At 45.4% G+C, this 16,003-nt stretch overlaps 1 protein-coding gene across 1 annotated transcript; it reads left to right on the top strand.

Moving 5' to 3' along the window:
* Window positions 1-11,838: 11,838 nt before the first annotated feature.
* LOC100283939 (homeobox-leucine zipper protein HAT7) lies at window positions 11,839-14,632 on the top strand. Its single transcript, NM_001366607.1, has 3 exons — window positions 11,839-12,145; window positions 12,250-12,653; window positions 13,804-14,632. The coding sequence occupies exons 1-3, from the start codon at window positions 11,926-11,928 to the stop codon at window positions 14,212-14,214; spliced, it is 1,035 nt and encodes a 344-aa protein (NP_001353536.1). The 5' UTR covers window positions 11,839-11,925; the 3' UTR covers window positions 14,215-14,632.
* The last annotated feature ends 1,371 nt before the right edge of the window (window positions 14,633-16,003 follow it).

Raw genomic sequence — 16,003 nt, 5'->3', positions numbered from 1 at the left:
AGTATAACAATGAGTATTGAATATCTCTATACCCAAAACCACATAAAGCAATAGCATGTCTACCCAAAAATTTAGTAGTAAAACCGGTGGTGAAACAAGGTATAAAGATAGTCAAAATCTAGGGTAACCTATTGGGTCCCATCAAAATTAACCTATGCAGATCATTATGATTAATAAGAACATGAATGGGTAAAAGAAGTGATCAAGGGCACAACTTGCCTTCCACGAGCTCCTGCTCAGCAGTCTCTACCAGCTGAACTTCAGAATCCTCTGTAGCTTGCTCGTCTACTTGCATCAACACAATACATACATAGCATAGCATAAATTAACATCACACCAAACATGTAAATAAAATACACAGTAATAATCTAGACATTAAAATGAGATCATAGGAACTGGAATCATTAAATTTGGAGGTATAGATTTTAAGTTATGGATTTTCTAATGTTTTATGTGCTTAATACAAGATTAAGTGCTAGATAAATTTTAAATCATCTTTCATGTTAAAACAGAGACACTAATGGTTAGACAATAATATTATAAAAATTTAGGAACTGGAATGGACCAATTTGGAGTTCATATGCATTTTCTATGAATTAAACAAGTTTCTGCCATTAATTTTATATTAAAAATCTATTTATAAATTCATTTCTCTGGTTTTTCTGTTCTCTAGACTAGGCCTCAAATACCAGAAAGAGCAGGGTCCCCGGCGCAAGAAACCAGAGACCCAGCGCACAGAGGAGTGGGATGGCGGGTTGATACTTAAATAACAGAGGGGTTCTTTTACAAACTTGCGGCCGAAGGGGTATCGACATATTTGGGCCGCTCGATCTTACTCCAACGGCCCAGATTAGATCCATGGTTCTATACACTAGCGCGCGATCACAGCCATCGGATGATCGATCAACGGACTGCATTCTACATCACCGAGATCAACGCGCCACCTTCGGATCAGGGATCAATGGTCGCGCGCACTCGGCCGAAACAATGCGCTCGGCTTCTAATCGTTGACGTTGATAATGAATCTAACGGTTGCGAGCACTCTTCCCCAACCCGCGTACTCCGACAACGGCACCGCCCAACAGTCCGCCATTGAGCTCGACGGAGATGGTGGATCCAGTGCATCGGGACCCAATCTTCACGATCGATAGATGCAAAACGATGAGGAGCCCTTGGCGAATACTGTGGTGGCGTCAATTTGGTGCGCCATAGGCGTACCAGGCACAACCACAACAGCGCAAGCACGGACCCACGGCGGCAACTACGGCCAGCGCACTATATCCATGAATCAAGTCCCAAATTCCAAATTCGATCAACGATGCGTCATGCTTAGGGAAGGGCAAGCTGGTTGGTGAGTTTATACCTCAATCTGGGGTTGCAGTACCACAGTCCACGCGGCGGCGCGGCTTTTCAGCGAACCTTCACGACGACGACGAGGTTCGTCCGCCCCGAACCGTCTTCCCAGTACGCCCGCGGCTCCCACACCACAGGCAGGACCGGCGGACACTAGATCCCCCCCCCAATCCGAGCCTAGCTGGCGCCGGCGACGAGCCAACAACTCTGCGGCACCAGCGGATTCCTAGCGGCGAACTTGAGCCTAGGCAAGCTTCGGTGCATGAGAAATTTCAAACGGGGGGAGCTGGGCTAAGGACGGGCGGTTATGGTGATCTTATGCCCCCAATCCCCCGCGAGAATCGGTCCCCCACAACAAATCCCGGCGGGTACGGAGCTCGGCGCGGTCCGCGCGGGTTGTTACAGGGCGCCGCGTCGGGCGGAAGACGACACTGCTCGGACGGGCCCACTGGTCAGGCTGACCCGCGCGCGACACAAGCGGGAGAGCAGCGGGCCACCTGACAGCGAGAAAGGAGAATCGGGCGTGCGCGTGGAGATTGGTTGGACGACTGACGAGTGGGCCAGCACGGCAGAGAAACGCGCGTGTGGTTTGTGGGCGCTGTCGTCGCGGACCCACATGTCAGCGCCGGTTGGCTGTTGGGCTAGTGGGAGAGAAAATGTGGAGGTGGGCCGAATAGAATGGAATCGGCCCATGAAGCCTTTTTATCTTTTCTATTTTATTTTCTTTTCTCCCTTTCCCAATTCAAACTCCAATTTGAATTTGAATTTGATTTCTGTGACAAACTTGTCTCCAAATTAAATATCCCACACTAGAATATGACATGAGATAAATTAATTTATTTCCAAGAAATTTTATTTGGTGATGGCTAATGCTTTTCCCTTTCTCCACATTTCTTTAGAATTTTTTCTTTCCAACAATAGAATTTAAATCCAGGTGTCTATTAACAATACCTTTATTTTATTAGCCACAGATGCACAATCAAGTAAAACTCAGCATGATGCAAGGTTTATTTAGATGTCATTGGTTACTCAATCCCCCTTTTGATGGTGTTTATTCACATGTGATATTAACTAGAGATGGTACACACATATAGATAAAGGAAAAATTCTCTCTTCATATGATTTCCAAATTTAGGTATTACAAATCCTACCCCCCTTAAAAATAATCTCGTCCTCGAGATTTGTAAGAAAAGGGATATAATAGGTTTGGTCTATAATTTTAGTTTCTCATTTGGTTTTGGGAATCAAAGTTTTGTTCAAGTTTTTTTAACAGTTAGTAGATGATATGAATATTGTATGTCTAGATATTCATTAGGTCAGGTACGGTTATGGCAAGTAGAGGTTGTGGCAAGGGTTTAATAAGGAAAGACTTCATCCTAAACTATGGATCTTGATTCCGCTGGCGATTCAACTTGACCTTTGAAGTCTTGAGTTGATGCTTATCCTTCTTTGACATGGTTGGTCTTCTTTGGCCTTTATTTCTTGGAGTTGTCATCCGAGTTAAGGACATATGTCTAGGACATATGTGAGTAGGATGGATTGTATGGTGTAGGTAGGTTAGAATCTCTTGCTAGGTTAAAATTGTGGGGTTATGCAACTATTGGATGGTTAAGGTAGTTGCATATGGCCAAGTCGATCTGTCATTCTTAATTTAGTGCAGGGTGAACTAAGTTAAGACCCGTTCTATAGGAGTAGAGTCTAATCTATTTCATCAGTATTATCTGACATGTTTGATAAGTCACTTTAGATTAGATCAGATCTAGGTTAGATTGGTGTGACTAGTTTGACTAGATAATATCTTATTTATTTTAGGCTAGATCATGGTTGTTACACTAGCGTGGGATAAATATGCTTATTGGGGTAAGGTGAATCCATAAGGATAAGGTAGAATCTTTTGAGGTCAGATAGATCTATTAGGATAAGATAAATCTTTTCAAGATAAGATGAGAATCTATTTTTTAGGATAAGATGGATCTATGAGTGTAGGATAGACTTTTTCAAGATAAGATGGATTTTGCTAGGCTAGATTCTTTGATGAGGGATAACCTAGTTCATTTAGATATTTTTATAACCGTTTTTTTTCTATATGTATATGCAGATGTGATTGTGGACATTACTCCACAACTAATCACACTCAATCAAAGATCCAAATCAAACAAGTATCATAAGAACAAACATTCAAGCATACAAATACCTATAAAAATAGTTTTGTTTTTGTTCCTAAGAGTAGGTCTCCTATTCCTAAAGTCACTTTAGGCACAGGATTTCAAAGTGTGAAATCCACATTTGTCTTTAGAATGAAAAGGTAAGAATAATCAGAGTAAAGCGAAAATAGATGAGAAAAGATTAAGAAAAGTTTAGAAAAGAATCAGAGTAGCAAGGGTAAGTAAAGAATGGTTGTCCAGTTCTATCTAGGTTTCGTCCTACAGTCAACATTCCTCTGATACCACTTCTGTCACACCCGGGTTTCGGGGCACCAAGACCCGGGCGCGAACATAATCACCAGGTGTGCTGGGACCAAGTCTCACACATATGATGAATCATGGCACATGATCGAATGTCACGTCTTTACTATATAATAGGAGTTCTGTACAAAATAAATAAATAATTACATTATAAGGAGACAACGGTCCAGCAACCCAAAGTTGACTGGGAGACGACGACCTATACCACTCACGAACAGCATCCTCCATGCGCCTCATCTTGCGCTACCTGTTCTTGACCTGTGGGTGGGTGTGAGACAGCAAGAGTGAGCTCACATACGTTCATCGCTCAACAAGTTGTGGGGAATAATGTGCATGAACTCGCCAAAGGTGGGAGCTCACGTGAAGTGTAAGGCTTACCAAAGAGGATGGTTGGAGCTGAGCATTGCTTTTAAAGTTGGTCAAAATTTTATTAGCAATTACTAAGTATAGGTAAATACCAGCCCAATTAAGTAGTAGATCAAAAGTAACAACCTCACCTGCGATGCAATGCATATGACAAATTGAGTTTAGGTTCCATAATTTAATCATGTGAGTGTCCGAGTCGCTCATGACCGTGAGCACGGCTAGTATACCAGTTTTACACTCTACAGAGGTTGCGCATCTTTACCCACAAGTCGTGTTACCCATTTGCCACGGAGTTGATCAGACTCCATACACCTCTACCGAGGAAGCGAGGCAGGGTACCACTACGAGGCCTTTACAAAGTTCCACTAGCTTCAGACTACCCGCTACAGTTTATAGGAAGCTCCAGTGCAGGGTTCTTGCCTGACCGCCATCGCAGCAAAATCAACCCAAGGACCTCCCTACACTGACCACTCCCCTACTGCCCTTGCCCCTTTCGGGTAAGGTAGCCGTCCACTAGCTTTCCTAGTTAATCAGCCAAGGGCGTCCCATTAAACCCTTGTGGTAGCACTGTTTTCCCGGGTGGTTCTCCATGTTCCCATTAACATAATGATCTTATCATGAATAGTAATAATGAACAGATAATAAACAGTATAACAATGAGTATTGAATATCTCTATACCCAAAACCACATAAAGCAATAGCATGTCTACCCAAAAATTTAGTAGTAAAACCGGTGGTAAAACAAGGTATAAAGATAGTCAAAATCTAGGGTAACCTATTGGGTCCCATCAAAATTAACCTATGCAGATCATTATGATTAATAAGAACATGAATGGGTAAAAGAAGTGATCAAGGGCACAACTTGCCTTCCACGAGCTCCTGCTCAGCAGTCTCTACCAGCTGAACTTCAGAATCCTCTGTAGCTTGCTCGTCTACTCGCATCAACACAATACATACATAGCATAGCATAAATTAACATCACACCAAACATGTAAATAAAATACACAGTAATAATCTAGACATTAAAATGAGATCATAGGAACTGGAATCATTAAATTTGGAGGTATAGATTTTAAGTTATGGATTTTCTAATGTTTTATGTGCTTAATACAAGATTAAGTGCTAGATAAATTTTAAATCATCTTTAATGTTAAAACAGAGACACTAATGGTTAGACAATAATATTATAAAAATTTAGGAACTGGAATGGACCAATTTGGAGTTCATATGCATTTTCTATGAATTAAACAAGTTTCTGCCATTAATTTTATATTAAAAATCTATTTATAAATTCATTTCTTTGGTTTTTCTGTTCTCTAGACTAGGCCTCAAATACCAGAAAGAGCAGGGTCCCCGGCGCAAGAAACCAGAGACCCAGCGCACAGAGGATTGGGATGGCGGGTTGATACTTAAATAACAGAGGGGTTCTTTTACAAACTTGCGGCCGAAGGGGTATCGACATATTTGGGCCGCTCGATCTTACTCCTATGGCCCAGATTAGATCCATGGTTCTATACACTAGCGCGCGATCACAGCCATCGGATGATCGATCAACGGACTGCATTCTACATCACCGAGATCAACGCGCCACCTTCGGATCAGGGATCAATGGTCGCGCGCACTCGGCCGAAACGATGCGCTCGACTTCTAATCGTTGACGTTGATAATGAATCTAACGGTTGCGAGCACTCTTCCCCAACCCGCGTACTCCGGCAACGGCGCCACCCAACAGTCCGCCGTTGAGCTCGCCGGAGATGGTGGATCCAGTGCATCGGGACCCAATCTTCACGACCGATAGATGCAAAACGATGAGGAGCCCATGGCGAATACTGTGGTGGCGTAAATTTGGTGCGCCATAGGCGTACCAGGCACAACCACGGCAGCGCAAGCATGGACCCACGGCGGCAACTATGGCCAGCGCACTATATCCATGAATCAAGTCCCAAATTCCAAATTCGATCAACGCTGCGTCATGCTTAGGGAAGGGCAAGCTGGTTGGTGAGTTTATACCTCAATCTGGGGTTGCAGTACCACAGTCCACGCGGCGGCGCGGCTTTTCGGCGAACCTTCACGACGACGACGAGGTTCGTCCGCCCCGAACCGTCTTCCCAGTACGCCCGCGGCTCCCACACCACAGGCAGGACCGACGGACACCAGATCCCCCCCAATCCGAGCCTAGCTGGCGCCGGCGACGAGCCAACAACTCTGCGGCACCAGCGGCGAACTTGAGCCTAGGCAAGCTTCGGTGCATGAGAAATTTCAAACGGGGGGAGCTGGGCTGAGGACGGGCGTTTATGGTGATCTTATGCCCCCAATCCCCCGCGAGAATCGGTCCCCCACAACAAATCCCGGAGGGTACGGAGCTCGGCGCGGTCCGCGCGGGTTGTTACAGGGCGCCGCGTCGGGTGGAAGACGGCACTGCTCGGACGGGCCCACTGGTCAGGCTGACCCGTGCGCGGCACAAGCGGGAGAGCAACGGGCCACCTGACAGCGAGAAAGGAGAATCGGGCGTGCGCGTGGAGATTGGTTGGACGACTGACGAGTGGGCCAGCACGGCAGAGAAACGCGCGTGTGGTTTGTGGGCGCTGTCGTCGCGGACCCACATGTCAGCGCCGGTTGGCTGTTGGGCTAGTGGGAGAGAAAATGTGGAGGTGGGCCGAATAGAATGGAATCGGCCCATGAAGCCTTTTTATCTTTTCTATTTTATTTTCTTTTCTCCCTTTCCCAATTCAAACTCCAATTTGAATTTGAATTTGATTTCTGTGACAAACTTGTCTCCAAATTAAATATCCCACACTAGAATATGACATGAGATAAATTAATTTATTTCCAAGAAATTTTATTTGGTGATGGCTAATGCTTTTCCCTTTCTCCACATTTCTTTAGAATTTTTTCTTTCCAACAATAGAATTTAAATCCAGGTGTCTATTAACAATACCTTTATTTTATTAGCCACAGATGCACAATCAAGTAAAACTCAGCATGATGCAAGGTTTATTTAGATGTCATTGGTTACTCAATCCCCCTTTTGATGGTGTTTATTCACATGTGATATTAACTAGAGATGGTACACACATATAGATAAAGGAAAAATTCTCTCTTCATACGATTTCCAAATTTAGGTATTACAATCAGTCCGTTCGAGCGACTCGATCACGCCTCGCCCGGGCATGGCCTCGAACAAGGGCAGCCGACCCCGGAGGATTTCCGTCTCGCCCGAGGCTCCCCTCCAACGGCGAACGTATTTCCGGCTCGCCCGAGGCCCTGCCTTCGCTAAGAAGCAACCCTGACCAAATCGCCGCCCCAACCGACCAAATCACAGGGGCATTTAATGCAAAGGTGGCCTGACACCTTTATCCTGACGCACGCCCCCCAGCCGGCAGAGCCGAAGTGACCGCCGTCACTTCGCCGCTCCACTGACCGACCTGACAGAAGGACAGCGCCGCCTGCGCCACTCCGACTGCGGTGCCACTTGACAGAGTGAAACTGACAGGCAGTCAGGCCCTGCCGAAGGCATCATAGGAAGCTCCGCTCCGCCCGACCCAGGGCTCGGACTCGGGCTAAGTCCTAGAAGACGGCGAACTCCGCTCCGCCCGACCCAGGGCTCGGACTCGGGCTAAGTCCCGGAAGACGGCGAACTCCGCTTCGCCCGACCCAGGGCTCGGACTCGGGCTAAGTCCCGGAAGACGGCGAACTCCGCTCCGCCCGACCCAGGGCTCGGACTCGGGCTAAGCCCCGAAAGACGGCGAACTCCGCTCCGCCCGACCCAAGGCTCGGACTCGGGCTCAGCCCCAGAAGACGACGAACTCCGCTCCGCCCGACCCAGGGCTCGGACTCGGGCTCAGCCCCAGAAGACGACGAACTCCGCTTCGCCCGACCCCAGGGCTCGGACTCCGCCCTGGCCTCAGCCGACGGCCTCCGCCTCGCCCGACCCAGGGGCTCGGACTCGACCTCGGCCACGGAAGACAGACTCGACCTCGGCTTCGGAGGAGCTTCCACATCGCCCAACCTAGGGCGCAGACCAGCCACGTCAACAGGAGGCGCCATCATCGCCCTACCCCGAGCTGACTCGGGCCGCAGGAAACAAGACCGGTGTCCCATCTGGCTCGCTCCGCCAGATAGGCAATGATGGCGCCCCGCATACTCTGTGACGACGGCGGCTCTCAGCCCCCTTACGGAAGCAAGAGGACGTCAACAAGGACTCAACCGCTCCAACAGCTGTCCCTCCGCCAGGCTCCATCGCTCCTCCGACGGCCACGACATCACGCCAGCTGGGTGCCAAAATCTCTCCGGCTGCCACAACGGCATGTACTTAGGGCGGTAGCTCTCCTCCGCTAGACACGTAGCACTCTGCTACACCCCCCATTGTACACCTGGATCCTCTCCTTACGCCTATAAAAGGAAGGACCAGGGCCCTCTTAGAGAGGGTTGGCCGCGCGAGGACGAGGACGAGACAGGCGCTCGCTTGGGGCCGCTCGCTCCCTCTCCCGCGTGGACGCTTGTAACCCCCTACTGCAAGCGCACCCGACCTGGGCACGGGACGAACACGAAGGCCGCGGGATTCCCACCTCTCTCACGCCGGTCTCCGGCCGCCTCGCTCTCCCCCCTTCGCGCTCGCCCTCGCGCTCGACCCATCTGGGCTAGGGCACGCGACGACATTCACTCGTCGGCACAGGGACCCCCCGGTCTCGAAACGCCGACAACTACTACACCAATTATGTCTATATTACGTTTTCATTCCTCGTGTACTATAACAAACCGAGAGTAATTTGATTATTTAAGGCACTAAATAAGTTTATTTGAAAATGTGACTAACTATAAAGTTGCATAACTTTTTAAGATCTACAAGTTTTATTTTAATAGTTTCTACATCCGAGACCGTTTACAACTTTTGTATTTTAAATTTGAAAACTTCACACGAATTATTCAATGATAAGATTATTTCAAATCCAAAATTTGTCAATTACAAAATTTCATTACATTTCAAGACCCACAACTTTTATTTTGGTGGTTTTTCCATCCGAGATAGTTTGAAAAATTCAAACATAGTTTTGCATAACAAGATGATTTCAAACCAAAACATTGTCAACTACAAAGTTTCATAACTCTTCAATACCTACAACTTTTATGTTGGTGGTTTTTTCTTTCGAGGTCATTTTCAAAATTCAAATTTTAAATTTTTTAAATTGAGACGTAGTTTTCGTTGATAATATGACTTTAAATGAAAAGTTTGTCAACTACAAACTTCTATAACTTCTCAAGATCTACAAAATTTATTTTGGTTGTTTGGTCATTTGTTCATCTCACATGACGGTTACAACAATATGCACAAATTCTATACATCTCTCTCGTATCGTAGTTTTATAAACTACGAGAGAGATATAGGTTTTATGAACAAATTTATTTTTATTTTGTCATATGAATAAATGTTCAATATATAAATTGTACTTCATGATGAGTTATACAAATTTATAGTTGAAAACCTTTTCATTTGAATTAATTTACTGCTTTAAAATGCGATTTTGAAATTGTCTTTGCCTAGTGTTGGAAAAAAAACACTCGACAAAGAGTTCTTTGCCGAGTGTTGTATTTGTAACACTCGACAAAGAACTTTTTCGCCGAGTGTTTTCTTTTACCGAGAGTTTTTTGCGTGGCACTCGGCAAAGAGCCCTTTGCCGAATGTCCGACAAAAAACACTCGGCAAAGAGCCAAATTCCGATAGTGACTTTGAGATAGTGTTCAGAAAATAGCACTCATTTTCAATCAATTCAACGAACACCATCAGTTTCATCGAATGGATTCAAAGAACAACACTCCATCTATATTTTTTCATTCTTTAATTTCTCAGCTCACAAGAAAAGGGACCAAATTGCTCCTATCATTTCCTAGCCTTATTTTTTATCTATTCAGTCCATAAGAACAACATAAATGCATACAAATATATAAGCAATATTTTTATATTATTAAGAATAGTGTTAAACATACAAATAAACACATATGTTTTATAACCGTTGCGGACTAGGAATGTTTTGGATAGGCCTTCGACTACCCTAGAATTTGGTCCAAATAAACACATATGACATTTTTGTTATTTTCTAATCAGGTATCAACCATATAGAAATTAGATATATGCGGTACCGAATTATATACGATATTACATGTCAACTTTTTTATCCTTGACTACCCTAGATTCAAATCCTGGGTCCGCCACTGTTAGGTAAAGAAGGAGGTTTATATTTAACAATTGAACTTCAAAATTATATTCTCGGATGGTGGAAGTAATTTTTATAGAACATATTTTTAATAAGACAAACGATTGAAGTTTTTGAAAAATCAACAACCACGTCAAATAAAAAGGAACAGAGGAAGTACATTCGAAGACCTTTTGGTGAAAAGTTTGTCTAAATTTTAATAGCTCGATGTCGAAGATGCCTAGGTTTGAAGTTCAACAGTTAAATCTAAACTTCTTCCTTTGTAAAAAAAATATATGTGCATATTTATATGTTTAACACTATAAAAATAGAGCTTGTATGATTTATCTATTTATGTTTTTCTTATGGATAGAAGAGATAAAAATGGGTTGTGAAATAAATAGGGGTAATTTGGTCTATCTATATGTGGTGTAAGCTATAAAATAATGAAAAATATAGATGGAATGTTGTTTTTCGAATTAATTTGGTGAAACCGACGTTGTTCTACGAATTGCTTGAAAACATATGTTATTTCTCCTGCAAAGTTTTCGGTCACTACGGTTTGAAATACTATGTTTACATTTAAACATGACAAAAACTAGGGTTTTAAAAAAACTACAGTAATAAACCCACGATTTTACAAAATACTGAGTACTGTTTGGGACGAGGGCAACACAACATTACAATGAGCACAACCCCCCTCATCCTGTTGGGAAGCCACGTTCTACTCTATACATCAGTAGTTAGAGCATCTTCAACAAGATGCCTTAAAATAGTGTCTAAAATTACAATATTATATTATTTAAATTGTTTAAGGCACTAAAACCAAATTGTGACCCAAGAGTTAAGCCCTACATCATGTATTTTAATAATTAAATTACATTATCAGGAAAGAAAATATTAATAATGCTAAAACAAGGATAGAGTACTATTGATCTAGGGTGTGATGTATTTTGGTCACTTTTGTAGTGTGCTCTATATTTCTTTGATAATTTTTTGTAAAATAAAGCATTGCTGAAGCAGTTTTTCAAAACCTCATGGTGTGCTCTGTAGTTTTAGGTTGACTATAGTATTTGAAACTGTTTTATCAGTAACAACCAAACATCTTTTGGCTTTCAGGAGCATGGTATCATCAAATACCATAGTATGCTTTAAAACTTAAAAAATAACAAGCTTCTAAACAGGGCCTTTACTAATTTGATGCTGACACGTTTTTTTATAAACTTGGTAGTTTGATCTAGAATAAGATAAAAAAAACTATGATTTTAAACATGGAAAGTAATTTTGTTATTGTAAATTTATAGTTAACTTTGTATCATTTTCTATAGCCGATGTGAATATAATGACGTCGTAAGGGACGCTAGTATTTATTTTGATTTTATTTAATATATATATATATATAATCTCGATTTTATTTTCTTTTTATAACAACCACCACCAGTGCTATAGTTGCATTGCATTTCCTTGCCACTCTCTATTTCCCCCAGTGCTAGCTCTCTCTCTCTCTCTCTCTCTCAAATACTGCCCATGCGGCTTGCCCTCCTCGTTTGATGAGGCCAATGGCCAGCAATGGCATGGCGTCCGCACCCTCGCCCTTCTTCCCTCCAAACTTCCTCCTCCAAATGCAGCAGACACCCTCCGATCATGAGCATCAAGAACAGCATCACCACCACCACCACCACAAGCACCACCTCGCTGCTCCTCCCCTTCATCCTCACCACAACCCCTTCCTCCCCTCTTCTCAATGCCCCTCGCTCCAGGACTTCAGAGGTCACGCGCAGATCGATGGAATCATCACTCGGTTGGTTGATGCATATTATCCGCTGGTGCTGACATGCGCTCCTGCGCTGGCCCTTGGTCGTTGGTTGATGCAGGTATGGCGCCAATAATGCTGGGGAAGCGTCCGATGTACGGGGCGGACGTGCAGGTCGTCGGAGGCGAGGAGGTGAACGGCTGCGGCGGCGTGAACGAGGACGAGCTGTCGGACGACGGGTCCCAGGCCGGCGGGGAGAAGAAGCGGCGGCTGAACGTGGAGCAGGTGCGGACGCTGGAGAAGAACTTCGAGCTCGGGAACAAGCTGGAGCCCGAGCGCAAGCTGCAGCTGGCGCGCGCGCTGGGCCTGCAGCCGCGGCAGGTGGCCATCTGGTTCCAGAACCGGCGGGCGCGGTGGAAGACGAAGCAGCTGGAGAAGGACTACGACGCGCTGAAGCGCCAGCTGGACGCCGTCAAGGCCGACAACGACGCCCTCCTCTCCCACAACAAGAAGCTCCAAGCCGAGGTCTGTGTGTGATAGCGTACACGCATGCGATCCGATCCGATCATCTCTCGTGCTCGATCGTCTCGATCTCTGGCGCGGCGTCCTCCGATCCTCGCCGGCGCCGGGTAGCCACTCGCGGCCGTCCCGGATCTAGGCTAGCTGCGTGCGCTTGCCGGGTGCGTCGCCCCTGCGTGCGCGAACTGTGATCCGCATCCGCATCGCGATGTTGATCTGGGCGTGGGCGTGGGTCGGTCGTCCATGGCTGGCTTCCCAGCTCAATGATTGGTGGGTGGCGGCTCAGCAGCTTAGCCGCACAGCACAGCTCAGCTGGGATCCATGTGGGTTTCAGTGCACGCAGCAGAAAAGGTTGTTGGATGCGTGGCCCTCCCGGCCCTGGGCGCCGCTGCCTTTTTCACCTGCCTTGACTCATTTGCCTGCGCGCGTACACGTACTATACTACCACCGCCTGGCCAGGCCCTGCCCTGCCCTGCCTGCCTTTGTGGAATCTTGCTGCTGGAGCAACTGCAAAGGCAGAGAGAGAGAGAGAGAGAGAGAGAGAGAGAGAGAGAGAGCTTTTGGAAAGGTCAGCAGCAGAATATGCAGGCAGAGCTGAGTGACCTGCGTCGAGTCTTGAACGAGGAAGATGCTGCTGCTGGCGCAGTCAATGGCTTCATCATGCCCGTTCAGATCCCGGTCCTCTCGTCTCGTCTCTGTGCCTCGTCACAGACCATACTACACACTTTCTGTGCGCCTTAGCTTTTAGCTTTTCTCGTCGGATTTGCACTGCAAATGACGTGCGCATTGTACTACGTACGTTGCACAGCTTTTGCCACAGCCAGTACTCGTATGATTGGGATCCGAGTGCTTGCAAATGTACTGCTTCCTTCAGTACTCATTGTTTTGTTTTTTTTTTCTACCCGACGCTACGATACTCAAGCTGGGACTTGGGACCATGCCATGCCGTGCAGCAGTACCATGAATCTCGCATCAAGCCTGTACTAGCAGCTAGTAGCTGCTAGCTAGGCTAGCTGCAGTGAACCAGTGCTCACTGATTAGACGATCATCTCTCCGGAACTCGATTGACATCAACACAGACAATGCCCCATTGATATAATATGCCGCATTGTGTGCATTTACGCTTACAGCCAAAAACTGATCGGTTCCGATGCAGATACTGTCTCTGAAGGGCAGGGAGGCAGGGGGCTCGTCGGAGCTGATCAACCTCAACAAGGAGACGGAGGCGTCCTGCAGCAACCGCAGCGAGAACAGCTCCGAGATCAACCTCGACATCTCGCGCGCGCCGGCGTCCGAGGCCCCCCTGGACCCCACACCGCCGCCCGGCGCCGGCGGCGGCGGCATGATCCCTTTCTACCCGCCTTCCGTCGGCGGCCGTCCTGCTTCTGCTGCTGGCGTGGACATCGACCAGCTCCTGCACACCTCCGCCCCCAAGCTGGAGCAGCACGGCAGCGGCGGCGCCGTCGTCGTCCAGGCCGCGGAAACCGCCAGCTTCGGCAACCTCCTGTGCGGCGTCGACGAGCCGCCGCCGTTCTGGCCGTGGGCCGACCACCAGCACTTCCACTGATAGATCGCCTCCTCTTGTCCCCGCCACAAGAAATAATAATTCTCAATGCCACAATTGCGATCAACGTTCGATGCAGCCAGATGGAACAGCGGAGGATCGATTCTTGGCGAGTGGAGCAGCGAGGGAGAGAGAGAGAGAGAGAGAGCGAGTAAGCAAGGTTGTGTATGATCTGATCGATCGGCGAGGTCGTAGCTGCGAGATATGCGATGGAGCTAGTAGCTGATCATGGTGGAAAGTGGGGTTTGTAAGCGCAATAAGCGGAGATGCGGTGTAATTTAATTAGGTAGGTTTTGGTTTGAGTTTTGATAGTATCTTTATTTTTGCGTCTTCATTTTTTTTTTGGTCTTCGCGTTTTGTTCGCTTTTTTTTTTGTTCACACATATATAAATTTGTGAATTGTGATGAAGCGGTGTTGCAAGTTTGTTTTTTTTTTCTCTTTTAGCATCAGCAAAGCGTCGTGTTACTCTATTTATTTCTCTAAAAAATTGGAGTGGGTTGTTTCTCGACATGTGACCAATGATGCAGTTTCAGACAATGTCTCCGAATATACTGGGATAATATAATGTTCTAATACAAAGGATCATCAAAGGTTAATGAGGCTATTAGTAGTATATGTACGTCCAATGTACTGCACTTAGCTTGCATGTATAATGAACGCATTGACCAGCAACATTCGATCCATCTAATGCTATTCTTACAAACTTGTGGTGAAATAACCATTGCATATGCATCTTAGAGCATGTACAACTCTGGGCTCCTGTATCGATTTTCAAGCATATATAAAAGACTATATTCATATAAGAAAGTGTCTTTAAATCATAAATATATTAACTATAAAGACAATTTCAAGGGACGGCTATTAACTGGGTTGCACAAATACTAGTCTTTTATACTTATAAAAGGTCATGTACAAGACAAGCTCTTCGCGAAAATACGTTCTCCTGATTTTTTTTCACCTAATCTTATAGAGATCGCTTAAGAGACGAGATATTTAATGGTGTTGTATATGTCCTTAAGGGTATGTACAACATAAAGACCCTAGATCAATTTTTCAAGCATAAGAGACTGCTAAGAGACTTGCTAAGGGCCTGTTTGTTTACCCCCCAGATTATATAATCTGGATTAAATAATCCTAAGAGGCAAACAAACAGTCTAGCTTATTTCCCAGATTATATAATCTAATACCTTGGATTATGATAATCCATAAGCAAGTGAGGAGGTGCTTATTTCAGATTATTTTTTTCCCACTTCCCCACTACCCTTTCAAGTTTCCTAGAAATTACCCACCATTGCCATTATAATCTACCGAATCGTTTTTGCGCCTATCGGATCGGAGAAGCCCGTCGCCCAACAGAAACACGCCAGATAATTTGGGTAAACAAACAGGACTACTCAGATTATATAATCCAAATTATATAATCCAGATTATATAATCCTCCAAAAATAATCCAGATTATATAATCCATTGAGGTAAACAAACAGGCCCTAAGAGACTCTATAGTTAAGAGACAATATATATATGGAGAATCGTGTAGAGATGAGCTTTTGTTATTTTTATTTTAATTAATCATTAGAAACCCTCGAGATATCACATATTAAATGTGTTTATATGTACTCTAATAGTATTCCGGTGCAATTAAGGATACTTAATACGAGGGAACATTAAAGGTATGAGCAACAGCAACACATTGGGACAGCTATCTATGTTCCCCTGGGCCCTGGGCCCTGCTTTCTACCCCTTTCCCTCAGAGTTCGCTCACCAACCACTTACTACAGCAAAAGGCAACTT

Source organism: Zea mays, chromosome 1, assembly GCF_902167145.1.
Source record: "Zea mays cultivar B73 chromosome 1, Zm-B73-REFERENCE-NAM-5.0, whole genome shotgun sequence".
In the NCBI taxonomy this organism is placed as follows: Eukaryota; Viridiplantae; Streptophyta; class Magnoliopsida; order Poales; family Poaceae; genus Zea; species Zea mays.
Note: the sequence above shows the minus strand (reverse complement) of the source record. Positions and strands in the feature narration are given on the sequence as shown.

Coding starts and splice junctions, on each gene's coding strand:
- LOC100283939 (NM_001366607.1), top strand. CDS start 11,926: ATGAGGCCAATGGCCAGCAATGGCATGGCGTCCGCACCCTCGCCCTTC. Junction 12,146..12,249: donor CTCGCTCCAGGACTTCAGAG/GTCACGCGCAGA, acceptor TGGTTGATGCAG/GTATGGCGCCAATAATGCTG. Junction 12,654..13,803: donor ACAAGAAGCTCCAAGCCGAG/GTCTGTGTGTGA, acceptor GTTCCGATGCAG/ATACTGTCTCTGAAGGGCAG.